General features: G+C 49.7%; 2 protein-coding genes across 2 annotated transcripts in view; one reads left to right on the forward strand and one right to left on the reverse strand.

Moving 5' to 3' along the window:
* The first annotated feature begins 4,366 nt into the window (after window positions 1–4,366).
* LOC140912378 (uncharacterized) lies at window positions 4,367–6,876 on the forward strand. Its single transcript, XM_073346657.1, has 5 exons — window positions 4,367–4,475; window positions 5,020–5,534; window positions 5,817–5,917; window positions 6,277–6,408; window positions 6,797–6,876. The coding sequence occupies exons 2-4, from the start codon at window positions 5,027–5,029 to the stop codon at window positions 6,355–6,357; spliced, it is 690 nt and encodes a 229-aa protein (XP_073202758.1). The 5' UTR covers window positions 4,367–4,475; window positions 5,020–5,026; the 3' UTR covers window positions 6,358–6,408; window positions 6,797–6,876.
* Window positions 6,877–19,761: 12,885 nt separating this feature from the next.
* Window positions 19,762–27,834, reverse strand: part of LOC140912953 (uncharacterized) — a 46,524-nt gene continuing 38,451 nt past the window's right edge. The window contains 3 exon segments of the mRNA XM_073348423.1: window positions 19,762–21,230; window positions 21,811–27,160; window positions 27,548–27,661. Of these exon segments, the coding sequence (XP_073204524.1) occupies window positions 25,488–27,160; window positions 27,548–27,661 (1,787 nt within the window). The 3' untranslated portion in view covers window positions 19,762–21,230; window positions 21,811–25,487.

Consider the following 27,834-nt stretch of genomic DNA (forward strand, 5'->3'; position numbering starts at 1 on the left):
CCCCCCAAGCCAGCCCCCTCCCGCCCCCGTGGAGACCTGGGGACCCCGCCACACCCACCCATGGAGGGGGGCTGTGTAGGACCCCAGAATAGCTAGGGATGGCCCTGTTCTGGAAGATGCCTTTTAGTGAATTTCAAGCAATTGGGCTTAATATGGTGGTAAGTGTATGAAATTTTTCATAGCCCGTGAAATAGAGGCCGGATTAGGAGATCGAATTGTTTCACAACCGATGCCTCTATGAAAAACTCGGGGTGGGGTGAGGAACAGACTCTGCTGTTTTACTGGGTGGCCTGCTTGCTCCCCAGAATCAATAATGAGCAAGTGGGGTGATCCGGGGTGCAGCTCAAACATCCAGCCGGGCTGGCCAGGGGCAGACATCAGGCCTGCAAGGGAAAGGAGAGCGTGGCAGTGACTTCACAAAGGCCTTTGGCAGGAACTCAGCCTATTGGGCAAAAGCGATGAGGCGGCTGTGACCTCACAGAGCTCCCTTGACAACAGCCCGGCAGGACAGGGATGCGGGGCAGGGGGAACCTCAGAGACCCCTGTAGCCTTGCTGCAGCAAGCCTCCATCTCGCGGTCTCTCGGTCAGGACAAGGAGAGGATTGGGGTGGAGGAGATTCTTTGGGAGTTTTTGCATTTCCCTGTGGATTTTGTTGAAAGAAATCATCATCTGTGTAGAAGGTAAGAAAAAAATACAGGCTCTCTGTACAAGATGGGGGACTCTATCCTAGCAGCTTCTCAGGTAGAAGCAGAGAGGTTCCATATCTCTCGGTACTGGGCACTGGTGCAGCCACTCCTGGAATATTGTGTCCATTTCTGGTGTCCACAATTTGAGACAGATGCTGATCAGTTGGAGAGGGTCCTCAGAAGAGCCACATGAACGATGAAAGGGTTAGAACACATGCCTTGTGCTGACAGACTACAGGAGCTCAATCAAAGAGAAGGTTAAGCGTGAACCTAAGAGAACAAATATTTACTAATGGGCTCTTCACTTTAGCAGATAAAGGTTATGAGCACACAATGGCTGAAGCTAGACCAATTTACACTGGAAATAAGAAGAGCATTTTTAATGCCAGGGTTTGGAGCAATTCACCAAGGGTTGTGCTGGATCCTCCACAACTGGCTTGTTTTAAAATCAAAATTAGGTGTTTTTCTAAAAAAATCCGCTCTAATTTCTGTGGGAATTATTTTGAGGGACGTTCTATGGCCGATGTGAAACAGAAAGTCAGAGCAGAGAGGTTCCATCTGGGCTTGGAATTTATGAATCTGAGACTCGCTGGGGTCGTTTGAAATTTGTCCCTTTTTGCTTCTCTCTTCCTCCTTCCCTCTTGTCTCTTCTTCTCTTTTCTCTGCTGCTCTTCTTCCTGGGGAGGGTGGGGCTGTGCTCCAGCTGTCATTGTAGGAGGCCCTCACAAAGAGGTGGGGCTGGAATTGTGCGCTGATGGTGATCTCCACTATAGTGATCCCCTGTGGTGACTAGTTGAGAATGCTCGGCCTCCAGGCCTGAGAGTCTCCACACTGATCGGCCAAGTGGGGGGTTATTGCTGAGTTAATAGGGAGGAGACTCAGGCACTCTTGGCTGAGTGCAGTGAGGCCTAAGGCTCAATTCAACGGCATTTCTTTGTCTGTCTGTAACACAATAATTTTTGGGACTTCGTCCAATTGATTCCAACATTTCAGGGAATTTCTAGGCATCAGTGGGAAGAACCTTCTTGATTTTAGTGACAGTTGGAAAACAACACCGCCAGAAAAGCCTGATTTCCACTCTGTGCCCCTTACATTGGTGCTGGAAGCTGAAGGGCGTTGTGACTTGGGAGTTAATTCAGCCAGTCAGTGCTGACTCTCCATGGGCGATTTGCATAAGTCAGCAAATAAGTCTGCAGGTTTCAGTGGAAGCGATGCCCAAGGCAGGCCGCAGGGTCAGGGTCTATGCTCAGCGTTAGTGGAGTCAGTGAGCGACAGGTGGCCGAGTTACCACTGAGGTCACAGTGTTACAGCTCAGGTTCCTCTGCCTGCAGCAACTCCTGGGCAGTGACTGTCAAGGGGAAGGTTTTGTAGATTTGAAACCTTTAAAACGGTAAGCGCAGAAGAGGAATGAATGGCTGAGACGATTTGGCAGTAAAATGTAGGTTTTGTGCATCATCCCGTGCAATTGCTGCTGGTTCAGGGAGAGAGACAGCATTCCTGCCCCTCCCACAACCTCTGAGCTGGACCTATATAAACAAGTGTCCGAAAACTCTAGTTCATCTCTTTTCAGACTGAGCAAATAATTCACAACAAATTATCGATACGATGAATTTTGCTGCCTCCTCTCCTTTCATAGAATACGAGCAGTTGATGAGTCTCTCAGATGACGTAGTTCTTCTAAAATCAACGTGAATACCAATCAATGGCTGTTTCAAAACCAAAAAATCCCAAAAAGGCATTTTTAAGCATTTGAATTGGATTTCTACATATAAATTTAAAACCAGTTTTATTTGTTTTAAAAACCAAACCTATCAGGGATAACGTTTGAAACTATGACAAGCTATGTTAAGGCCTATAGTTGCTATAACCTATTAAACTAATTTAAATTGAATAAATATATGAAGAAGTCCACGTTTGCTGCCAATTTTCAGAGGAAGTCAAACCACTGAACTGTTGGAAGTCGTTGCCTAAGCACCTGGGTCCAGAGTTTGTTGAAATATTCAGCCAGAGACAGAGAGGCACTGAGAATTTCTAACTCATGATTGGCAAACACAGAGAGGTAGTAAATCCGTCGGGATTCTTGCCCCAAACAACAGTCACCCATTGTCCTTCTGAGCACAAGGGCTTTGAAACTCCTGACGTGCTCAAATCTGTCTCCTGCTAGGATTTAGAGAATTTTCTCCATCCCCATGACACAGAGGTAAAGAGAAAGGAAGTGACCTCTCTTTGGTCACACAGCAAGGTCATGTCAGAGCTAGAAAAAGAAGCATAAGAAAAGAGTTGTATCAAAAATGTTTTTCATTTAAAACTAACTGATTTCTTAAACAAAGGAAATGTGATGTGTGGTTAGTGAATTGAAATGATACATTCTGGTCGCCACGTGTTTCCTGATTTATGAACTAGTAGATCCATAGATTATCCATAGATTGAGGGAGGAAAACAAGGTTGCCTGTTTAGTGAACTCCCAAAGGCTTTCTTCAATTTCAACGAACTAGTCAAGTGAACTGAACTATTTGAATAAACTGAAATGAAGAAAATATTTTCTGCACCTTTCAAGGAAGCTACTGCTGTCCAGAGCTGGGTTAGCATTTCAGCTAACTTTGGTTCCAGGGGCTTAGCTATCACATCATTCATTTTAAGTAGATGATTTTTAATAAACAAGCCTATTGTTAATTTAATTACAAATCCAGTTAATATTTTTTTAAAAATAATCAATTTTTTCCCACCCCACTGGGGATGAAAGGGCCTCTTAGCTCATCTCCCAACCCAGGAAGGGCTGATCCTCCTCTATCCAAACTCAAGGCTGAGCTCCTCTCCCTGTACTGGGCTGAACTGAAAGCCAGGATCCAAACACTCCTCACTCTAGGATCATAGAATCATAGAAGGTTAGGGTTGGAAAAGGCCTCCGGAGGCAATTTTGTCAGGACCAACCGCAACTAAAACATCCCAGCCAGGGCTTTGTCAAGCTGGGCCTTAAAAATCTCTAAGGATGGAGATTCCACCACCTCCCTAGGTAACCCATTCCAGGGCAGGAATTTGGATCTGATCTTTGATGGTCCAATGCTGCATAGCACTTACAGAGTGGCTCTTTCTGGGTAAATCTCACAGCAATTTACAATAATGGGTAAGTATTTTATTGCTGGGGACTGAAACATAGAGCAGGGGAATGGCTGGCCCAAGGTCCCTTAGGTCAATAGGAAAACCACCAATGAAAGCCAGGAGTCCTGACTCCCAACCCCCTGCCTCAGTCACTACAACAGGTCACACTCAGAGCCAAGGAGCCTGGGAATCGAGGACCGCTGGCACGTCCCAGCACTGGAAGGGAGTGATCCTCTAGTGGTTAGTGTGGGAACCTGGACAAAGGACTCCTGGGCTCCATCCCCGGCTCTATCCCTGACTCCCAGTGCGACCCTGAGGCAGTGGCTTCTCCTGCCCAGGCCTCTGTTTCCATCAGTGGGGCTGGGGACACTCCCCTAGAGCCCGTGGGTCATCACGCTTCAGGAATGTGCGTGAGGTACAAGGAGACCTGGAGATGGAGGTGTGCTGCTGGCCGTAGGTCAGTGTTGTGAAGCCCCGGCTGCTAGCCTGGGTTTATCCATCCCCTGGCAATAAAACATCATCTTGTTTTCACAGCCCCTTTCGATCTCCTGGCTTCTACCCCCTGCTCTGCTGGCAGGGCATTGTGCAGCACCCTTTCCATCCCATCTGGGGGCGGGAGATTGAGGAGGAGGGCAAATCATGGACCATCAGTGAGCATCTGCCATCCAGCTCCATCCCATCTAGAACAAGTGAGTGGAGTTCTCCAGAGCCATCCCTAGTGTGGGGGGAATGGCTCAGCAACAGGGCTCCCAGCCCTTCCCTTGTCGGAGATTGTTCCCCATGTTGAGAGTCTTTGGAGAGGGCAGAACCTGCCACATGCTGAACACGCCCACCCCCAATCAGTGGGAACTCAGGGCAACTCCTGCCTCCTGGGATTCGCACCTTGTAAACTTTTGCTGGGGACTATCCAGGTGCTGCTCTTTGCCTGGCCGGGGAGGGAGCGGGGCCTGGAGGGGTGGAGGGAGCTGCTTGTCCAAACTAACAGAGAGCCCCACTGCTCTGAAAGGATGAGACTCCCCCGGTGTCACAGGGCCCCAGTGGTGAGGGGGAGCGTTGGGAGCAGCCTGTGCTATGAGCTGCTGCCAGTGGGTGTGGACGGCAGCCCCCATGCCCTGGGGTGGGGTGTGCGGTGAGGAGGAATTGCCTCAGCGGAGGGGACGTGGGCACGGGATCAGGCCGGCCTGTTAATGAGCAGCTGCCTTGAGCCCAGACTCATGGCTGCTCCCCACTCAGTCCCAGGATGCAGCGGCTGAAGTGGATGCTGAGGAGGAAGGCTGGGCAGGTGGCTCTGGAGCCAGTGGGAAGAAGTGGCCGGCTTGCCCAGGAGGAGAGCGGCCCCTCTGTCCCCGCGGGCGGGGAAGAGGCCAGTGGCCAGGCGAGGAGGAGGAGCTCCCTGGCTTTCTGGAGGAGGAGGAAGACACCAGCTCCCATAACAGGCCCTGAGGCCCCTTCGGGGCCCAAACGGAGGTGGCCCAGGGTGATGCTATGCCGGAGGGACCCAGGAGCCGGCGGGAGCCGGGCAAGGCAGCTCTGGGGCTTCCTTCACAGGAAGCAGAGGAGCCAGGAGCCACACCCCAGGGCCCAGCAGGAGCCACCCACCAGCCTGGCCACTGAGCAGCCCCCAGCTGGCCCACAGCAGGAGCTGGGCGACTCTGGCACGAACACCAGCTGCTCTGCCTACTCCCAAAGGGCCAGCAGCCCCTCCGTGGGGTCTGACAGCCCTGAGGCTGAAGGCTCCCTCTGTGCAGGTGAGGGGAGACCCAGGGAAACGGGAGGAGGACGGGGGCGGTGGGGGGCTCGTGGGCTTCTGGGCGGAGTCGGGGGAGCTCCAGCCTCCCCTGATTACTTTGTTTGTGGGGGCTGACTCCCACTGGGCCCTGGGGCTGAGGGCATCTCTGGGAGGGGCAGGGTGGGGCCTTCAATGCCATGGGGCTCCTTACAGAGGAGGAGGAACATGGAGCCTTTTCTCTCCACTGCATCCCCCCCCGCAGCAGCATAAATGACCCTTTCTCCTTCCCTCCCCGGTGCAGAGACCCCCAGTGCCCAGCTGGAGGAGGTGGAGGAGGAGGATGTGTCCCCTGAACAAGCCACCATCAGGGTCATCCAGCAGCACCTCCGGGGCAGAGCTGAGGTACAAAACTCCCCCAGCTGCGCTGCCCCCGAGTCTGTCCTGCCCCTTGTTCCATCCCCACCCATGCAAGGGGGTCTTGTCCCAGAGAATCCATCACCCCAATGGGGGGCACTTCTCCTCTGTTATCCTGCACCCCAAAGTGGGGGCGTTTGTCCCACACAGGCCAAGGTGTCCGCTCCCCGGTGACACGGTCCCAGTTACAACCCCTGTCTGTGCAGGGCGACACTGTGGTTTCGGGAAGAGGGGCGGCTTTCCCTGTCCAACCCCATGGAGATCCTGAGCCCTGGAGCTGGTTTGGGTGGGGCGGGGTGGTCCCTACCTAAGAGGCTCTCTCTCTCTCCCCCCCACCCCACTCCTAGTGGGTGCAGGACAGGGCCAAACAGCTCCGTTTCCTCCATGCTGTCTCGAGTCTGTGCTGCTCCACACAGAAGCAGGGGTGATACACTCTGGAGCTGCACTTCTCCAAAGCGGCCCTGGTGGAGACATCTGCGGTGAGTGGGACCCCGTGCCCGGCCCCTGGGGCGAGGGAGCCCGACATGGCAGGACGAGTTAGTGGGGCCGGAGGGGGGAGCAGAGGACAGGGCTTCCTGGGGCTGCAGGCTGGGGAACAGGGAAGGGGGAAATTCTGACACTGATGGGGAGCTGGCAGTGGGGGAATTGTGAGGCCGGAGGGGCGGCTGAGGGGAGGGAGGAATTGGGTGGGAAAGGGGGAAGGAAGGAGTAAGTTTGATGGATGGGAGGAATGGGGGGCCCAGCTGGTTGGGGTGGGGGTGACACTGGCTGTTTCTGCAGAGCACTTTGGCTTCCTCCCTGGGAAGCGCCTGTGGGTCTGCGGGGCCTGAATCTCACGTGCGCTTTTGTCTCCTTGGGGTCTCTCAGGAGCTGACTGAAAATCTCCCCATGGAGTCCGAGCCAACCTCCATCGTCTCCAGCTCCATGGCTGCGGTTTGCAGCCTCAGGTACCAGGACCCTCCCTTCCAGCTGCCCTAACCCTGGTGCTGATCGGGCCAGAGCTGGGAGTCACAGATCCTCCCCGGCCTGCGTTACTCCAAGCTCTGGCTGTTCGCATCCCCCAGCAGAGGAGGTGGGAACGTCCCCTCTTTCCTGGCTGGGGGGTGATTTCACTCCAGTAGCGTTCGAGTGGCCGTAGGGAGGGGATCACTGCAGGGGAGGGGGGTCGTGTCCATGGCAGTGCCAGCACCCCTCTCGTCCTGCAAGGTGTAACACGGGCTCCTCTCTCCCGCCAGCAAACTGAAGCCGCCGCTTGCCCTGCAGCTGGAATCCTGCCTCCTGCAGGCTGTTCTCCAGGCGTCTTCACCACGGGCACAGGACAGGGCACCACCCACTTCCGGGTAGGTCCTGATCCTACTTCTCTGTCCCAGGAGCAAGAGCGGCCTCTGGTCCCTGCTCCCTCGGTTTGATGGAGCTGCTGAGAATAGGGGAGAGGTGAGCAGAGCTGGGAACAGGCCCAGGAGGCACGGGGGAGGGGGGCGGACACAAACTGTCAGGGAGGGCCCCTTCCCTCCAGAGGGGATTGCGTTAGCCCTTCTGGCTGATCCCAGGCTTCCCTCTTCTCCTCACTCTCTGCTCTGCTGCCCGGACTCTCCCACCCGGGGATCCTAGCTCCCACCCATTGCGGTTTGGCTGCTCCATACTCTGCTGGGTACCAGGCTCTGCACAGAGAACAGCTAAGGGCAAGGATTGAGGAGCCAGCAGGCATTCGGCCATGAACTCTTGCTAAGTGTCCCTGGAGTGATGTGAATGGGAGAGGCCAGGATGTGCCTTTTGGCTCTTGCCAGGGCTCCCCAGAGAACCCCCCCCTAATATTCCCCTGACTGGGGTAGCCCCAGATCCTATGACTGACGGGTGCTCCCCTCTTCTTGCAGGCTCTGCACAAGACCTATTTACAGAGCCTGGACACCATGCTCGGGGACCTGCTGACAGAGACCCCCACCACGGACAAGCTGCAGCACCTCTTGGAGGTGAGCAGAATGGGAGGGTCTGGGGCGAAATTTCTCCTGAACCCTGTGGGAGGGTTGCAAAGGAGAGACTAGAAGAGCCATGTTTCCATTGTGTCCTCCCAGCTTGGACCCTGCCGGCCGCACGTTCCCAGAGCCGTCAGTGCAGAGCTGGGACTGTCAGCCAGAGCTCTGCACGGTTGCATTAAGCACTAACAGTCCTGGCTGGGGACTGAGAGACTGAAAGCCCTGTGAGATGCAGGACATGGGCCTCTGAGAAAAGTCACTGGCTCCTTTCTAGGGAGACCCTGAGATACAGGAGGAGCCTCAGGGAATCAGCTCTTCTGTCCTAGGGACACGGCAGTTTCCGGAGGGATTGTCCTCATGGCCCCTTCATCCATCCTACCAAGGCCTCTGCAGCTGGGGTCTGGGGGTCCAGGGCATGTGCCTTGATTCTGATGTGCTGGATCAAGGGGTCAGAGCAAATAGACCAGCCCCAAGACCGAACATTGTCCCAGCCTGGAGAGACAATGACAGCTTGTGCCCAGCAAGACGTTGGCAGTGTCACGAACCCCCTTTTTCAAGCTCTGCAGCCAGGGGTCAGCTATTCCCTCCTGAGCACAAGGTCTCAGCCCCTTGGGGAGGGGGAGAGGCTCATTTGTAGAGCATGTAGGCCTGCCCGCTGACCCTCCCCTTCCTCCTTCTCCCGCAGCACGTCCATTTCTAGCTCCACTCCGAAAAGACCCAGGAGAGAGCTAGGGTCATACGGAGCAGTGCTGCCCTGCTCCGATTCACCACCACCCTCCCCAGATTTGATGTAAGTGACCTTTGACCACTTGCATAGGCAGGGCTGGCGCTGACAGGCTGTGGGACGTGCCACTGCAGGGATTGTAGAGAGGGCCCCCGGGGGGAGGCAGAGTCAGAACTGAGCCCCAACTATGCTTGAGTCAAGTTCCTCATCCCCTAGCTACGTGGTTCCCCCTGGGTCCGTAAGGGACAGCCGCGTTCCATAGGCCACTGGCTGGCAGGGCTGTGCCTGGCCTCAGGGCCCTCTTTATTCTGGAGCAGCTCGGCAGCGAGAGCTCATACAGGGCCCTTGCCCTGGTCCCGTTCCTCCAAGCTCCCCCAGCGCCTCCTACAGATGGATGGGAGCAGAGCTCTGGCCCAGGGGAGCTGGAGAGCTGAAGGGAGAATGTTGATCGATTCCCCTCTCCTCCTCCTTCCACCAGAGCTCCTCCGACTTCCCCAAGGCAGGCGACTTTGTGCTGCAGCTGGGTCTCTACATATGAGACCCAGCCAACGACATCAGCGGGCAAGCCAGGGGTGGGGTTTATTGGCTGTACAGCATCCTACTGCAGAAGAGGGGTAAGAAACCCAGCTGGACAATGGGACACCATAGAAGCAAGCCCCTTGGAGACTAGCTCCAGCTGGCCATTGGGACGCCTTTACAACTAAGGCCTCTTCTTTTAGACCAACTGAAGCGGGGCAGAGGGACCCCAATAGAAACAAGGCCCCTGCTTTGGGGGCCCCCCTTGCTAGGCAATGGGACCCTACAGAAAGAAGCCCCCTCCTCTGAGACCGACCCCAGCTTAGATGATGAATTACACTCATCTCCCTAATTCAGGGAGAGGCGAAGAGAACAAAAGTGCCAGGGAAATTGGCTGCTTTATCTCAGAGCCCGGCTCTGTCCCCCAGCCCAGGGAAATCAGCCCACCCACGGGGCTGCCAACTGGTGAGGGGTCAGGAATGGAGCTATTGAGACACGTGGAGGGACAAAACCCATCATGAGGGCAGGAGCAGGGACCACAGGGGAAGGACACAAAGCTTGTAGGATGTCACCAGTTGGGTAGCTAGGGTCAGATCCTGACTTCAGTGGGGGGTGGTTCTCAGTATTAGACGCCACCATTAACAGGCGCCCACTCCCAGAGCACAATGACCCTTTTTGGGGTTGTTACCCTGTGTTGTCCCCTCCCAGCACTGAGTTTCCCTGCCCCCTTTTCCTCGAGGGCCGTGGTCTGCGCTCTCTGGGCTAAGAGGCTCTCCTCTGATCAGAGGCAACTTTCCCCAGCAGTTTCCCCTCACCTGTAAACACAGGGAATAAAGAGCGTTACTGTCGGCATTAGCATCTCACCAGAGATCACTGCTCATAGAGAGAAATATGGAGTGTCATTTGTATAATGGGAAGGGTAACCACCTTTCTGTTTACAGTGCTATAAAATCCCTCCTGGCCAGAGGCAAAACCCTTTCACCTGTAAAGGGTTAAGAAGCTAAGGTAACCTCTGACCCAAAATGACCAATGAGAGGACAAGATACTTTCAAATCTGGAGTGGGGAGGCTGGGGAGGACAAAGCGTTCTGTCTGTCTGTGTGATACTTTTGCTGGGAACAGATCAGAAATGCAAGCCTTCCAACTCCTGTTAAGTTAGTAAGTAATCTAGCTAGAAATGCGTTAGATTTCCTTTGGTTTAATGGCTGGTAAATAAGCTGTGCTGAATGGAATGTATATTCCTGTTTTTGTGTCTTTTTGTAACTTAAGGTTTTGCCTAGAGGGATTCTCTATGTTTTGAATCTAATTACCCTGAAAGGTATTTACCATCCTGATTTTACAGAGGTGATTCTTTTACCTTTTCTTTAAAATTCTCTTAAGAACTGGATTGATTTTTCATTGTTCTTAAGATCCAAGGGTTTGGGTCTGTGTTCACCTGTACACATTGGTGAGGATTTTTATCAAGCCTTCCCCAGGAAAGGGGGTGTAGGGCTTGGGGGGGATATTTTGGGGGAAGACATCTCCAAGTGGGATCTTTCCCTGTTCTTTGTTTAAAACGCTTGGTGGTGGCAGCATAGGGTTCAAGGACAAGGCAAAGTTTGTACCTTGGGGAAGTTTTTAACCTAAGCTGGTAAGAATAAGCTTAGGGGGTCTTTCATGCAGGTCCCCACATCTGTACCCTAGAGTTCAGAGTGGGGAAGGAACCTTGACAGGAGACCTTGCTCATGTCGGTGCAGAAGGAAAGCTTGGGAGGGCATTCAAAGATAGATGGTATGAATGTCATTCAAGATTAGCAGTTCCTTTTTATAAAACAGACACATAAAATGATACCTGAATTAAATGTGGCCTCGGGGCATTTTTCAAAAAGCAGCAGGAATGGTGACAGAATGGGAACATCCACCTTTGAGTCACATATGACAAAAAAGTTTGTCAAACCAATATGTTTCCAAGAAACATTGCAGTTTAGACTGACTGGTGTTTTTCAACAGAAACTAGTTGAGTCAAAATTTTGTCAACCAGTTCTACACATTAACTTTCCAATTAGATTTCTCCATCCGCCCCTCCCCCCCTCATCAGAGGCTGGAGGTGCTCTTCCTAGTTTGAAACACACACATAAAAACCTGCAATCTGCATGGAAACTTTTTAAAAACATAATAGAGGCTCAAACTACATGTCCACCCCAAATAAAAAGAAAAAAAGGTAAGAGGACTGTGATGGGGTACGCTTGCCCCGCACTGGTACTGCAAGGGTTAACTCCACCCTTTGGGCCGAGGAGGCCATGCTCTTTTGGCCCTGCTGGGCATGCTCCAGCTAGACCAGGCATAAAAGGGAGCAGCCCAGCTCATTCAGGGCTGACCGCCAAGGAAGGAGGATGCATGTTGCAGACTCCGCCCAGGAACTGCTGAGGCTGCAGGTGGTGATGAATGCCCAAGCTCCTGCAGATGCCCAAGAAGAGACAGAGCTGCTGAGAGTTGCACAGGCTGAGGGGCCCAGAGACCCTGGCGACACCCAGACCACCGCACCAGGGACAGGGTAGGAAGTGGCTCAGGGGGATTAGTCATTGTGCAGGGGCGGTGTCACCATGTTTCAGACGGACGCCCTGCTGACCCAGTGGTAAGCACACTTGCCACTGCCAGGGCCCTGAGCTGGGACTGCTGGAGCAGGGAGGGCCCGGGTCCCCCTATCCCGGCCGCCACCCACCCATAAGTGGCAGCCCGCTTCCCCGACTGGCCACTAGACCATGCAGCCATATTGACTCAGGCCATTAGGCCACATGGCCCTGCTGAAGAGGGCAGCCCTACTGACTTGAGCCATTGGGCTACGCAGCCCTGAAGGAGAGGACAGCCATATTGACTCTGGCCATTAGGCCACACAGCCATGGGGGAGAGGGCAGTTATATTGACTCTGGTCAGTAGGCCAAGCAGGCCTGAGGGAGAGGGAAACCTCAGTTGATTCAGGCCATTGGGCAACACAGACCTGAGAGAAGGCAGCTATATTGACTTTTGCCCCTAGGCCACGCTAGCCAGAGACAAAGGGCGGTCTCACAGACTCAGCCACGGGGAAATAACCCTCACCCTGCCCCAAAAGGGGATGGGACACTCTTCCTCTGTGACAAGGACCAAAAAAGTGCCACCAGGACTAAACAACAGAGTAAAAGAGGCAGAGACAAAGGAAGACATCTTTTAAAAATTGGAAGTCACATCCTACTGAGGAAAATGTAAAGGAGCATTGCAAGCCAAGTGTAAAAGTATAATTAGGCAGGCCAAAAATGAAGAGGAACTAGCAAATGACACAAAAAAATTACAGCATTTTTTAAAAGTACATCAGAAGCTGGAAGCCTGCCAAACAATCAGTGAGGTCACTGGACAATCGAGGTGCTAAAGGAGCACTCAAGGAAGACCAGGTCACTGAGAAGAAGCTAAATGAATTTTTTGCATCAGTCTTCATTGCAGAGGATGTTAGGGAGATTCCCACACCTGAGCCATTCTTTTTAGGTGACAAATCTGAGGAACTGTCCAAGATTGAGGTGTCTATATAGGTGGTTGTGCAACAAATCAATAAGAAGTCACCAGGACCAGATGGCATTCACCCAAGAGTTCTGAAGGACTTCAGATGTGAAACTGCAGAACTATTAACTGTGGTATGGAACCTATCAGTTAAATCAGTCTCTGTACAACATGACTGGCAGATAGCTCATTTAAAGCCAATTTTTTAAAATGGTTCCAGAGGCGATCCTGGCACTTACAGGCCCATAAGCCTAACTTCAGTACCAGGCAATTTGACTGAAACGATAGTAAAGAACAGAATGATCAGACACATGGATGAACACGATATGTTGGGGAAGAGTCATCACAGCTTTTGAAAAGGGAAATCAAGTCTCACCAATCTACTAGAATTCTCTGAGGGTGTCAACAAGCATGTGAACAAAGGTGATCCAGTTGATAGAATTTACTTGGACTTTCAGAAAGCCTTTGGCAAGAATCATAGAATCCTAGAATATCAGGGTTGGAAGGGACCTCAGGAGGTCATCTAGTCCAACCCCCTGCTCAAAGCAGGACCGATCCCCGACTAAATCATCCCAGGCAGGGCTTTGTCAAGCCTGACCTTAAAAACTTCTAGGGAAGGAGATTCCACCACCTCCCTAGGTAACGCATTCCAGTGTTTCACCACCCTCCTAGTGAAAAAGTTTTTCCTAATATCCAACCTAAATCTCCCCCACTGCAACTTGAGACATTACTCCTTGTTCTGTCATTTGCTATCACTGAGAACAGTCTAGAGCCATCCTCTTTGGAACCCCCTTTCAGGTAGTTGAAAGCAGCTATCAAATCCCCCTCATTCTTCTCTTCCGTAGACTAAACATCCCCAGTTCCCTCAGCCTCTCCTCATAAGTCATGTGTTCCAGTCCCCTAATCATTTTTGCTGCCCTCCGCTGGACTCTTTCCAATTTTTTCCACATCCTTCTTGTAGTGTGGGGCCCAAAACTGGACACAGTACTCCAGATGAGGCCTCACCAATGTCGAATAGAGGGGAACGATCACGTCCCTCGATCTGCTGGCAATGCCCCTACTTATACATCCCAAAATGCCATTGGCCTTCTTGGCAACAAGGGCACACTGTTGACTCATATCCAACTTCTCGTCCACTGTAACCCCTAGGTCCTTTTCTGCAGAACTGCTGCCGAGCCATTCGGTCCCTAGTCTGTAGCAGTGCATTGGATTCTTCCATCCTAAGTGCAGGACCCTGCACTTATCCTTATTGAACCTCATCAGATTTCTTTTGGCCCAATCCTCCAATTTGTCTAGGTCCCTCTGTATCCTATCCCTACCCTCCAGCGTATCTACGACTCCTCCCAGTTTAGTGTCATCTGCAAACTTGCTGAGGGTGCAATCCACACCATCCTCCAGATCATTTATGAAGATATTGAACAAAACCAGCCCCAGGACCGACCCCTGGGGCACTCCACTTGATACCGGCTGCCAACTAGACATGGAGCCATTGATCACTACCCGTTGAGACCGACAATCTAGCCAGCTTTCTATCCACCTTATAGTCCATTCATCCAGCCCATACTTCTTTAACTTGCTGGCAAGAATACTGTGGGAGACCATGTCAAAAGCTTTGCTAAAGTCAAGGAACTGAACACGTGCACTGTTTTCCCCTCATCCACAGAGCCAGTTATCTCATCATAGAAGGCAATTAGATTAGTCAAACATGACTTGCCCTTGGTGAATCCATGCTGACTGTTCCTGATCACTTTCCTCTCCTCTAAGTGCTTCAGAATTGATTCCTTGAGGACCTCCTCCATGATTTTTCCAGGGACTGAGGTGAGGCTGACTGGCCTGTAGTTCCCTGGATCCTCCTTCTTCCCTTTTTTAAAGATGGGCACTACATTAGCCTTTTTCCAGTCATCTGGGACCTCCCGCAATCGCCATGAGTTTTCAAAGATAATGGCCAATGGCTCTGCAATCACATCCACCAACTCCTTTAGCACTCTCGGATGCCACGCATCCGGCCCCATGGACTTGTGCTCGTCCAGCTTTTCTAAATAATCCCGAACCACTTCTTTCTCCACAGAGGGCTGGTCACCTTCTCCCCATGCTGTGCTGCCCAGTGCAGTAGTCTGGGAGCTGACCTTGTTTGTGAAAACAGAGGCAAAAAAAGCATTGAGTACATTAGCTTTTTCCACATCCTCTGTCACTAGGTTGCTTCCCTCATTCAGTAAGGGGCCCACACTTTCCTTGACTTTCTTCTTGTTGCTAACATACCTGAAGAAACCCTTCTTGTTACTCTTAACATCTCTTGCAAGGTCCCTCACCAAAGGCTCTTCAGCAAAGTATGCAGTCATTGGATAAGAGGGAAGGTCCTCTCACAGATTAGTAACTGGTTAAAAGATAGGAATAAATGGTCAGTTTTTACAATTGAGAGTTGTTAATAGTGAGGTTCCCCCAAAGATATATACCAGTGCTATTCAACATTTTCATAAATGATCTGGAAAACAAGGTAAACAGTGAGGTGGCAAAGTTTGCAGATGATACTAAGTTACTCAAGATAGTAAAGTCCACGCTGACTGTGAAGATTTACAAAGGAATCTCATAAAACTGGATAATTGTGCAAGAAAATGGAAGATAAACTTCAAGGTCCATCAGTGGCTATTAGCCAACATGGTCAGGGATGCAATCCCCTGTTCTGGATGTCCCTGAATCTCTGACTGCCAGAAGCTAGGCCTTGACACTAGAGGATGGATCACTTGATAAATTGCCCTGTTCTGTTGATTCTCTCTGAAGTATCTGGCACCAGCCACTGTTGGAAGACAGGATTCTGGGCTAGATGGATTAGACATTCCCCAAGGTACAATCTGGACTGCTGGGTCCCCTTAACTCTGCAATCTGAGATGCCTTTTACACTGCTTTGCTGGAGAACAGCAACCCCTCCAGGCTCTGCTCACACAGCCACTAGCATATAAAATCACTCCCACCTGAATCCATGAATGCTATGCCCAGACACCCACTAATTATATACATGGAGACACCTGAATATCCCCAGCCCCAACCTTGGCTCCCCAGAAATGAGTGTCTTATACTGCTCAGTAGACCCCCTGGACAGTATAAGCTCATAGATAGCCTGATATTCCAACAATAGGTAATGTTTATGCACCAGCCTTTGTTATCTCAAGTAGAGGTTTCCCAAACACTTCAATCAAACACACTGGTTTAGATAAAACAATAAAACAAGTTTATTAACTGGAGAAAGATAGATTTTAAGTGATAAAGCATAAAGGTTAGAATTGGTCACAAAACAAATAAAATAAAACCACAAACTATTCCTAAACTTTACCAAGCTAAATGAGATTTGAAGCAAACATCTTTCTCACCACAGCAGATGCTTCAGGCAGTTCAGAATTCACAGCTCTCACTTCACAGGCTGGATTTCCTGTTAGCCTGGGACATCTCTCCTTGCTTCAGTGTCTTTAAGATATTCATTAATCTCAAGTAGAGAGAAGGGAGGTGGAGAGGAGAGGTGGCCCGAGGCCTTTTTTCCTCCTTCTTATACTCCAACCCTTTGTACTGGAAAAATCCTTGCTGGGTCATGGGGTAGGTCTGTTGCATATGCGAGCTACAAATTGTCCTTCAGATGAATTGTAAATACTTTGTTTTTATCTCCCCCCCCCGCCCCCCACGCTGATGAATGTCTGGTTAAACAGGTAATGACTCTTTAGCATTCTGCTGGTGTACCAGTGTGTCTTTGTCTCTGGGAAATTAGTTTGTGGGTTTTACCCAAAATTACAACATATTTCATTAAAAAATATAGCAAAATCTTGTAAATTTACATGTAGTGTTGTTACACACATTTCAACATGATAATAATATTCAGTAAATTGTGAGTTTTCAAATAATACCTCACAAGGCATGCTTTGTACACAATGTATCATAACCACATAAAAGAGGTGAACATGGGGTACAGGCTGTCACAGTGGACCATTGGTCTGATGCAGTAGGCCATTCTTATGTTCATTTGTTCTTATGATCACTGGATACCTCCATTCCCAAGGGAACAGTGTACCCCAGTTTATCAGTTGCACCTTGGACCACTGGTCTTGTACCACACACAGCTGTTGAGTTCACAGCTGTTGAGTTCCAGCATAGTAAAACAAAAGGAATTTTATTTTAAGAAAGAATAGAGATTCAAAGAGAAACAAGCGTAAGTGATGGCATCAAATGGTTACATCCAAAGCAAAATCACAAAATGTGAACTAGGACCTACCCTTATTAATAGTTACCTTTCCTATGTAATAAAATAGATTCTCACCCCAAAGTTAGGAGCTAGGACCCAGTCTTTCACAAAGTACCCTGCTCATCAAGGTATCTCCTCAATGAATGGATCCAGGCTATCTTTCTCCACCCTGTGATATACTGAATCAGGCCTGGTCTATGTTACAAAATTAAGTCGGCTCAAGCATATTGCTGAGGGGTATGAAAAAATCCACACCGCTGAGCAGTCTAGTTAAGCCAATCAAGCCCTGGTGTAGGCAGCGCTATGGAATTCTACTGTCGACCTAGCTACTGCCTCTCGGGGAGGTGGATTACCTATGCTGATGGGAGAACTCCTCCCGTCAGTGCAGGTAGTGTCTACACAGAAGTGCAGCTGTGTCACTGTAGCATTTTCATTCACAAACAGTGTGATCCCCTCACTGTCATAGAGTTCCTTTTCATTTCCATATGGTTTCAATGTTTATAGTTTGATGGTTTTCCATAGACTTTTCTGGGTTGGTAGAATGGTAGACAACTGAGCACTATATTACATAATCAGCTAACCAGGGAGGGGTGGCAACTCCCTCCCATTTCAGTGGGCCTCCATTGAGACATGTTATTCCCTGGTGACTCACTTTCACTCCAAGACCAGAAGGGCATAATTTTCAATATAGTTACACTATTTCTTAAAAATTACCCATATCCACACCTCACAATGACTATGAGTACCAATAAGTTACAAGCTTTCAGTAGAGACCTCACATGCTACCCTTCATAGATAAATACCATGAAAGTGGTGTATTAGGTGCAGGGAGTTTGTCAGGTTTGTTGAGACAGGAATTGCTTGTAAAGAACAGTGACCCTTTTACGAGTTGGCACCAATGCCTCTGTGTCACATGTACCATGGGAAGAGCCATTTGAGGAGGAGGAAGAAAAAAACCCTCCCCTACTTCCCCCATGCCCACACCCAATTTATTATAACATAACCTATATAGGTGCTCATTAACATTTAAACAGCATATGTAACAAATTGAGATTGATATAATATATACTATTTCACCTTAACAGTTAGTAGGGTTACCACATTAAGTGAGGTATTACATCCTACATACACGGCAAAGATTGGCAGTCCTCTAATGATCCACACATCCACAGAAGAGGGGAGGGAAAAGGAACCTAACATGTAGCAAGGCCATGTTTCTTCATCATTATCGCCAATAACTATCAGGGTATGTTTACACTACGAAATTAAATCGAATTTATAGAAGTCGGTTTTGTAGAAAGTGTTTTTATACAGTTGATTGTGTGTGTCCTCACACAAATGCTCTAACTGCATGTTGTCGGCAGAGTGTGTCCACAGTACTGAGGCAACCGTCAACTTCCAGAGCGTTGCACTGTGGGCGGCTATCCCACAGTGCCCGCAGTCTCCGCCGCCCATTCGAATTCTGGGTAGAAATCCCAGTGCCTGATGGGGCTAAAACATTGTTGCGGGTGGTTCTGGGTACATATCGTCAGGCCCCCGTTCCCTCCCTCCCTCCATGAAACCAAGGGCAGACAATCACTTTGCACCTTTTTTCTTGAGTTACCTGTGCAGATGCCATACCACAGCAAGCATGGAGCCCGCTCAGCTAACCGTCACCGTATGTCTCCTGGGTGCTGGCAGATGTGGTACTGCATTGCTACACAGCAGCAGTTAATTGCCTTTTGGCAGCAGACAGTGCAGTATGACTAGTAGCCATCATCGACATAGTCCTGGGTGCTCTTTTAACTGGGTGCCTGGGCAAACATGGGAGTGACTCAGCCAGGTCATTTCTCTTTTAAGTTTCGTCTCGTGGCGATTGAGTCTGACCGGCAGTGCACTGTCTTTTAACCTCCAGCTAGCAGAAGATGATGGCTAGTAGTCATACTGCACCGTCTTCTGCTGAGCACACAGGAGATGATGATGGCTAGCGGTCGTACTGCACAGTCTGCTACCAGCAAGATGTATAAAGATAGATGAAGTGGCTCAAAACAAGAAATAGACCAGATTTGTTTTATATTCATTTTCTCCTCCCTCCCTCCCTCTGTGAAATCAGCAGCCTGCTAAACTCAGTTTTGAGTTCTATCCTTGAGGTTTTGAGTTCTATCCTTGAGGGGGCCATTCAGTTTCTCGCAAAGCCACCCCCTTTGTTGATTTTAATTCCCTGTAAGCCATGTCGTCAGTCGCCCCTCCCTCATCAGGGCAATGGCAGACAATCATTCCGCGCCTTTTTTCTGAGCGGACGCCATACCACGGCAAGCATGGAGCCCGCTCAGATCACTTGGGCAATTAGGAGCACATTAAACACCATGCGCATTATCCAGCAGTATATGCAGCACCAGAACCTGGCAAAGCGATACCGGGCGAGTAGGCGATGTCAGTGCGGTGACGTGAGTGATGAGGACATGGACACAGACTTCTCTCAAAGCACGGGCCCTGGCAATGTGGGCATCATGCTGCTAATGGGGCAGGTTCATGCTGTGGAATGCCAATTCTGGGCTCGGGAAACAAGCACAGACTGGTGAGACCGCATAGTGCTGCAGGTCTGGGACAATTCCAAGTGGTTGCGAAACTTTTGCATGCATAAGGGCACTTTCATGGAACTTTGTGACTTGCTTTCCCCTGCCCTGAGGCACAAGAATACCAAGATGAGAGCAGCCCTCACAATTGAGAAGCGAGTGGCAATAGCCCTGTGGAAGCTTGCAACGCCAGACAGCTACCGGTCAGTTGGGAATCAATTTGGAGTGGGCAAATCTACTGTGGGGGCTGCTGTGATGCAAGTAGCCAACGCAATCAAAGATCTGCTGATATCAAGGGTAGTGACCCTGGGAAATGTGCAGGTCATAGTGGATGGCTTTGCTGCAATGGGATTCCCTAACTGTGGTGGGGCCATAGACGGAACCCATATCCCTATCTTGGCACCGGAGCACCAAGCCGGCGAGTACATAAACCGCAAGGGGTACTTTTCAATAGTGCTGCAAGCTCTGGTGGGTCACAAGGGACGTTTCACCAACATCAACGTGGGATGGCCGGGAAAGGTACATGACGCTCGCATCTTCAGGAACTCTGGTCTGTTTCAAAAGCTGCAGGAAGGGACTTTCTTCCCAGACCAGAAAATAACCGTTTGGGGATGTTGAAATGCCTATAGTTATCCTTGGGGACCCAGCCTACCCCTTGATGCCATGGCTCATGAAGCCATACACAGGCAGCCTGGACAGTAGTCAGGAGCTGTTCAACTACAGGCTAAGCAAGTGCAGAATGGTGGTAGAATGTGCATTTGGACGTTTAAAGGCGCGCTGGTGCAGTTTACTGACTTGCTTAGACCTCAGCAAAACCAATATTCCCACTGTTATTACTGCTTGCTGTGGGCTCCACAATATCTGTGAGAGTAAGGGGGAGACGTTTATGGTGGGGTGGGAGGTTGAGGCAAATCGCCTGGCTGCTGGTTTCGCACAGCCAGGCACCAGGGCGGTTAGAAGAGCACAGGAGGTGCGGTGCGCATCAGAGAAGCTTTGAAAACCAGTTTCATGACTGGCCAGGCTACGGTGTGAAAATTCTGTTTGTTTCTCCTTGATGAAACCCTCCGCCCCTTGGTTCACTCTACTTCTCTGTAAGCTGACCACCCTCCCCTCCTCCCTTCGATCACCACTTGCAGAGGCAATAAAGTCATTGTTGCTTCACATTCATGCATTCTTTATTCATTCATCACAGAAACAGGGGGATAACTACCAAGGTAGCCCAGGAGGGGTGGTGGAGGAGGGAAGGACAAGGCCACACAGCACTTTAAAAGTTTAAAACTTTAAAACTTATTGAATGCTAGCCTTCTGTTGCTTGCTTGGGCAATCCTCTGGGGTGGAGTGATCGGGTGGCCAGAGGCCCCCACACCACGTTCTTGGGCGTCTGGGTGAGGAGGCTATGGAACTTGGGGAGGAGGGCGGTTGGTTACACAGGGGCTGTAGCGGCGGCCTGTGCTCCTGCTGCCTTTCCTGCAGCTCAACCATACGCTGGAGCATATTGGTTTGATCCTCCAGCAGCCTCAGCATTGAATCCTGCCTCCTCTCATCATGCTGCCGCCACCTTTCAGCTTCAGCCCTCTCTTTAGCCCTCCACTTACTCTCTTCAGCCCGCCACCTCTCCTCCCGGTCATTTTGTGCTTTCCTGCACTCTGACATTGTCTGCCTCCACGCATTCGTCTGTGCTCTGTCAGTGTGGGAGGACAGCATGAGCTCAGAGAACATTTCATCATGAGTGCGTTTCTTTCGCCGTCTAACCTTCACTAGCCTCTGGGAAGGAGAAGATCCTGTGATCCTTGAAACATGCAGCTGGTGGAGGAAAAAAAAAAGAGACAGTGGTATTTAAAAAGACACATTTTATAGAACAATGGGTATGCTCTTTCAGGGTAAACCTTGCTGTTAACATTACATACACAGCACATGTGCTTTCGTTCCAAGGTCGCATTTTGCCTTCCCCCACCACGTGACTAGCCCCTCCCCCCTCCCCGTGGCTAACAGTGGGGAATATTTCTGTTCAGCCATAGGCAAACAGCCCAGGAGAAACAGGCACCTCTGAATGTTCCCTTAAGAAAAGCACCCTATTTCAACCAGGTGACTATGAATGATATCACTCTCCTGAGGATAACACAGAGAGATAAAGAACGAATGTTGTTTGAACGCCAGCAAACATACACTGCAATGCTTTGTTCTACAATGATTCCCAAGTACGTGCTACTGGCCTGGTGTGGTAAAGTGTCCTACCATGGTGGGTGGAATAAGGCTGCCCTCCCCAGAAACTTTTGCAAAGGCTTTGGGAGTACATCCAGGAGAGCCGGAAATGCCAGGGCAAATTAATCATTAAACATGCGTGCTTTTAAACCACGTATAGTATTTTAAAAGGTACACTCACCAGAGGTCCCTTCTCCGCCTGGCGGGTCCGGGAGGCAGCCTTGGGTGGGTTCGGGGGGTACTGGCTCCAGGTCCTGGGTGAGAAACAGTTCCTGGCTGTCGGGAAAACCGGTTTCTCCGCTTGCTTGCTGTGAGCTATCTACAACTTCATCATCATCATCTTCCTTATCCCCAAAGCCTGCTTCTGTGTTGCCTCCATCTCCATTGAAGGAGTCAAACAACACGGCTGGGGTAGTGGTGGCTGAACCCCCTAAAATGGCACGCAGCTCATCATAAAGCGGCATGTTTGGGGCTCTGACCCGGAGCGGCCATTTGCCTCTCTGGTTTTCTGGTAGGCTTGCCTCAGCTCCTTAAGTTTCACGCGGCATTGCTTTGGGTCCCTGTTATGGCCTCTGTCCTTCATTCCCTGGGAGATTTTGACAAATGTTCTGGCATTTCGAAAACTGGAACGGAGTTCTGATAGCACGGATTCTTCTCCCCATACAGCAATCAGATCCCGTACCTCCCGTTCGGTTCATGCTGGAGCTCTTTTGCGATTCTGGGACTCCATCATGGTCACCTCTGCCAATGAGCTCTGCATGGTCACCTCTGCTGATGAGCTCTGGCCAGCGTGGTAAGCTGCAGGTGACCATGCAAACAGGAAATTGAAATTCAAAAGTTCGCAGGCCTTTTCCTGTCTACCTGGCCAGTGTATCTGAGTTGAGAGTGCTGGCCAGAGTGGTCACAATAGAGCACTCTGGGATAGCTCCTGGAGGCCAATACCATCTAATTGCATCCACAATACCTCAAATTCGACCCGGCAAGGCCGATTTAAGTGCTAATCCCCTTGTTGGGTGTGGAGTAAGGAAATAGATTTTAAGAGCCCTTTAAGTCGAAAAAAAGGGCTTCGTCATGTGGACGGGTGCAGGGTTATATCGATTTAACGCTGCTAAATTCGACCTCAACTCCTAGTGTAGACCAGGGCTCAGAGTATAAACACAATAGATGTAACTTGAATCATTAACAATCAACAATAACCTAAATTGAGGTGATATGGCAAAAGGGATGGAAAATCAAGAGGTGAGGCCAGCTAACAATAATTTACAAAATGGGGTAGGGGGCATAGGAGAGGGAAATAAATCTGCAGAGGAGAGTGAGGCCATTTATACAGATCCAGATTGGGGAAGGGCGTGTTTCAGTGAGAAAGAAGGATTCAGCAAATTGCCGTACAGAGAGCTGCAATTCCCTTCTCATGTCTCACAGGGTAACTGTTAAGCAAAAGCAAGCAGCATGAACCAGCATGTACTGTCCACATTACACAGATGCTCACTATCATAAGATTCAGTCCCAGTCCAAGGGAGGTATAAATTATTATGCATCAAGTAAATGTTTCACCTTCATAGTCCTTCCTAGCAGATGGGGTCATTGGTTTCACTGTGGATCTGGATAATCACATACCACTGGCATTGGTAATTCCAGGTACAGTTTTATAGACCCCGACTTCTTATATACTCAGTGGGGGAGGCAGAAGTCTTAAAGAAAAAAGCAGCCTCAAAAATTGTTTCCAGTAAAACAGACCAAGCAAAGAATACCTTCCTTCTATCTTAAATACAGACATTGGGGGTGGAGCAGAATAAGGACTAGTCTATGCCTTGAAGTGTAAAAGAGAGGATCAGTCTCTGGGGTGCTGATCAGAAGAGAGTCCCTCACAGAGAATCCATACATTTCTTAGCTTCTGTTGCTGTGCCAAAACTGTGGCATTATCCTTCAGTCTTAGTCTGAAATCTGGCCGGAAATTAAATGTAGTATGTCATCGGCCTTGTATGCTTGTTCATGGCCTTATTGAACTGGGCCCTTCCCCCTGCCACCTGCTGAGTGTAGACAGAACACCATGATGCTCTTGCTGCCCCATTTCAATTCCCAAGCCTTATGCAGGATAACTGTCTGGTGCCACATTTTAAAAACTTCATCATTAAAAAATGAGGAAAGGTCTTGGTCTCACATCTGCTGGGGGCTTCGGGGCTAACAACGGAACGGTGCTCCCTCTCAATTTCAAAATCAGTTCCCAAAGGGGGTTTTAAGAATTCTGGGGTAGCCTTATTTAGGAATTTCTAGACTTACCTTTTTTAAAGCCCTCCAGAAAGGCAACCAAATGCAAATTATTATATCTTGATCTGCCTCCTGATAGTTGACTCTCTCCTGTAGGGCTCTAATTCTCTGCATTTGCTGATTTGAGGAGGAGTTACTGGCTGTTACAGAGTCTTCCAGTGCAGACACATGGGCCTCAACTTGCCCCACTCTCCTTGAGAGCCTTCATAGGCTTGTTTGATGAGCTGCAGTGGTCTTTTTCACATCAGCAATATCAGCTGACGTTGTTCTTCAGAGATCTACTGAAGCACCTGCAAGGTTTGCTCAGGATTCTATCTGGAGCTTCTTCCTGCATCTCCATCTCTGCCTGACATGGGCTCTCAGATAGCTTTTACTTTTTGCAGGCCTGCTCCATTACTGGAGAAGAGGAGAGGTCCAAACTCTTATCCAGGGATCCCTTAGCAGATGGTGCATTGATATCAACCTAAATTAACTACATTTATAGTAGGATTTCTATTATTTTGAACACATTCTGTGGGGTATAACAAGGAGCAAGAAGCTTGGAGCTCAGGCAGCATACCTCCCCTGTTGGCTCCCCCTGGAATCCTGTTGTTATTATTAACCATATGTTTTGTGAAAGGGAGTTTATTTTTAGCCAATAGTGCTACTAGCCAGCTAGGGTATGTCTACACAGTGAGGAGCAGCCAGCAGCAGCAAGTCTCAGAGTGTGGGTCAACAGACTTGACCTTGAATTACTGTGCTAAAAAGAGCTGTGTAGACATTGCAGCTTGGGCTGGGACCCTAGGCTGATTAGCCAGGTCTCGCCGCTATTTTTAGCACCATAGCGTGAGCTCCTCAAGCCCAAGTGTGTCAACCCGGGCGCTGAGACCCACGGAGCCCAAGCTCCAGCCCGAGCTAAAACATCTCACAGCTATTGTTAAAGCTGTAGAGTGAGCCCGAGTCCATTGACCTAGGTTCTGACACTTACTGCTACTTGCTGTGTAGACAGACCCACAGTGGCATGGTAGGCTGCTGTGGGGGTGGAGCATGACTGACTTACTTCTGCTCAGCAGTCACCTTTAATCTTCCCTCATTAACGGTTTGTCTGCATGGGGAATTTTACAGGCCATATACAACTGTAATTATATATCTCTCACTCCCCATATGGATATACTTATTCCAGAATAAAAGTGTCCACATGGGAAATTGTACCAGTATAACCAGAGTGGCATAATTATACTGGTAGAACTCCTCATATAGACAAGCCCTAAAAGATACACAAATGCGCACACACGCGTGTACAAGTATTCCTCCTTGTGCAACATCCCAGTTTTTAAATGATCCGTATCTCCGTTACCAGCCACTCTCTGCTCTTGGTTCCTGCCACTGTGCCCTTATGATCAGTCCTCCCACAAGATTCAACTCCATTACCTTGCAATTCCAACTAACCCCCACACCCCGCCAAAGGATCTGTTCCTACCTTCACCAGCTCCTTTCCCCATCTGAATCTCATATCTGTCATCATAAATAAGCCAATACTTCTCGCCCATCCTTCTTACATCTTGTACTTAAGTGCCGCTCTCCAAGCAAAGAAAGTACCACACCACTGTTTTATATCACATGTGGAGTCCCTATTGCGCTGCTACAGATAATGTAATCTGAAGTTACACTTGCTCTATTGGGTTTCTTTTTCACATGGAGGTTTACCAAGGGTATAACAAGCTTTTGTTTTTGATTGACGCTTTTCCCACATTCGGTACATTTGTGAGGTCTCTATCCCTGGTGCACTGACTGTGGCTGGCTAAGGGTGAATTTCTGATGAAAGCTTTTCCCACATTCAGTTCATTTGTGAGGTCTCTCTTCAAGATGCACTAACTGATGCTGGGAAAGGGTGAACTTCTGACGAAAGCTTTTTTCACAATAAGGACATTTATAGGGCCTCTCCCCAGTATGGATCCTCAGGTGCTTAGTCAGGGTTGATTTCCGCCCAAAGCCTTGCCCACATTCAGTGCATTTATGGGGTTTTTCCCCCGTGTGGGTTCTACAGTGACTGGAAAGGTCCCCTTTCAGCCTGAAGCTTTTGTCACAGTCAGGACACTGATAGGGTTTCTCTCCTGTGTGGATTCTCTGATGCAGAGCAAGGTATGAGCTCTCACTGAACCTTTTTTCACAGCCAGCACAGCTATAGGGTTTCTCCTCTTTGTGCGTCCGTAGGTGTTTACTGAGTATCGACTTCCGTCCAAAGCTCTTCCCACAGTCAGCACATACATAAGGTTTCTCTCCCGTGTGGCTTTTTTGATGCCTTCGGAGGTGTGAGTTCCGGCGGTAGCTTTTCCCACACTCAGCACAGCTGTGTCGTTTCTCATCTGGGTGGATTTTCTGATGCAGGTCAGGGGCTGTGCAGCTACTAAAGCTTCTCTTACTATTACTTTGTGTATTCAGCTGTGCTCCCACCTTAGTTCCCTGGTAGGCAATGGTGCGGTTCAATTTCTTAGAACTTCCTTCACATACAGCGGATTCACAGTCTTTCCCCCCTGCAGGGTAAGCTCGCTGCTGTCCTCTCCTGCCCCGACTCTTACCAGCATCTGCCAGTTCACATCTCTGAGATGCCTCATGAGTCTTCGCTCCCACTGGCTTTTTCTGTTGAGGATGCTCATCCTTGTTCTCACTCACAATCCCATCATTAAACCTCCTATGCATCTCTTCGTTGTGGATTCTCTGATGCTGAATAAATCTCTCTCTCAGGATAAAGAGCTGGCCGCACACTGGACACTTACGGGGTCTCTCCAACTTGTGAACTGTGTAACGGTGAAGAACAAGGCTTGTCTTGTGTCTGAAGCTTTTCCCGCATTCATTACATTTATAGGGTCTCTCCTCTGTATGAATTCTCAGATGTATCTGAAGGCACTGTTGTTGAGAAAAGCTTTGGACACATTCATTACACTTGTAGGCACTCTTTTCTGCACAAGTTTGCTGACAATGCTTAACGAGGAGTGAGCATTTATTGAAACTTTCACCAGGTTCAGTACCTGTGTTTGGGCTCTTCCCCGTGCAGGCTGTCTGGTGGGTGCTGGTGTCTTTGGATTTCTCTAAACTTCTTTTGCTATGAGTGGATTTACTCCTGCCTGGAGGGTCTTCCCAGTGCCTCCCTGTCCTGCCCTGACTCTCACTGGCATCTCCCCATTCAAGGCAACAGAGTCTCCCTGAGAACAACCTTTGTGGTTCTGCTCCTGTAGATACTACTTTTGGGGCTTTTTTCTCCTTCTCACTCACCGTCCCAGCACCTGGTGGGAGAGAGAGAGAGAATCCAGATGTGATTCATTGCCTGTGCTGGGTGCAGAGGGGGCAGCAAAGGGATTTGTCACTGATCAGAAAACCTGACGGACAGGAAGCAAATTTCCCTAATGTTTCCCTAGAGGAATGAGGAGGGGCCAGTTTTGGCTCAAAGTCCCATCTGAACCTTAAGAAAAAGGCTGGGGGAGGAAAAGGCTTCTGCCAGGGGTCAGGCAGGACAAGTGGGAGCCAGGGGTGACTCCTTCCCTGAGGACAGGACACAATAGGGAGTGAGATGAGATAAGACAGAACAGGAGCAGTCCTTAGTGGGTTTGCTGGGATCCCAGCTTTTCCCTCAGCCCCAGATGGTTTCCCGGTTGGTGTCACTCATTCCTCACCAGTGCTAGTGCCTCTTGGGTTCTCCCTTTCCTCAGAGCCCTGGAGATCTGGGAACAATGGCTCTTCCCCTTGCTCCATCTGGGACAGCACATCTGGTTTAGCAACAGGAAACCCTGCTTATTGGAAAGAGGTACATGCAACACAACTTGTCAAGTATTTGTCGATCTGTTGCAGTTCAAATACAAGACAGCACAGAGCTTTTAGCAAGCAAGCGAGCTGGTCTGCCAACCGACTTCTGCCTGTCAGCTTTCCACCTTCCCCTTTATTCTTTCTCTCCCCCTGCGCA

This window comes from Lepidochelys kempii, chromosome 6 (assembly GCF_965140265.1).
Source record: "Lepidochelys kempii isolate rLepKem1 chromosome 6, rLepKem1.hap2, whole genome shotgun sequence".
In the NCBI taxonomy this organism is placed as follows: Eukaryota; Metazoa; Chordata; order Testudines; family Cheloniidae; genus Lepidochelys; species Lepidochelys kempii.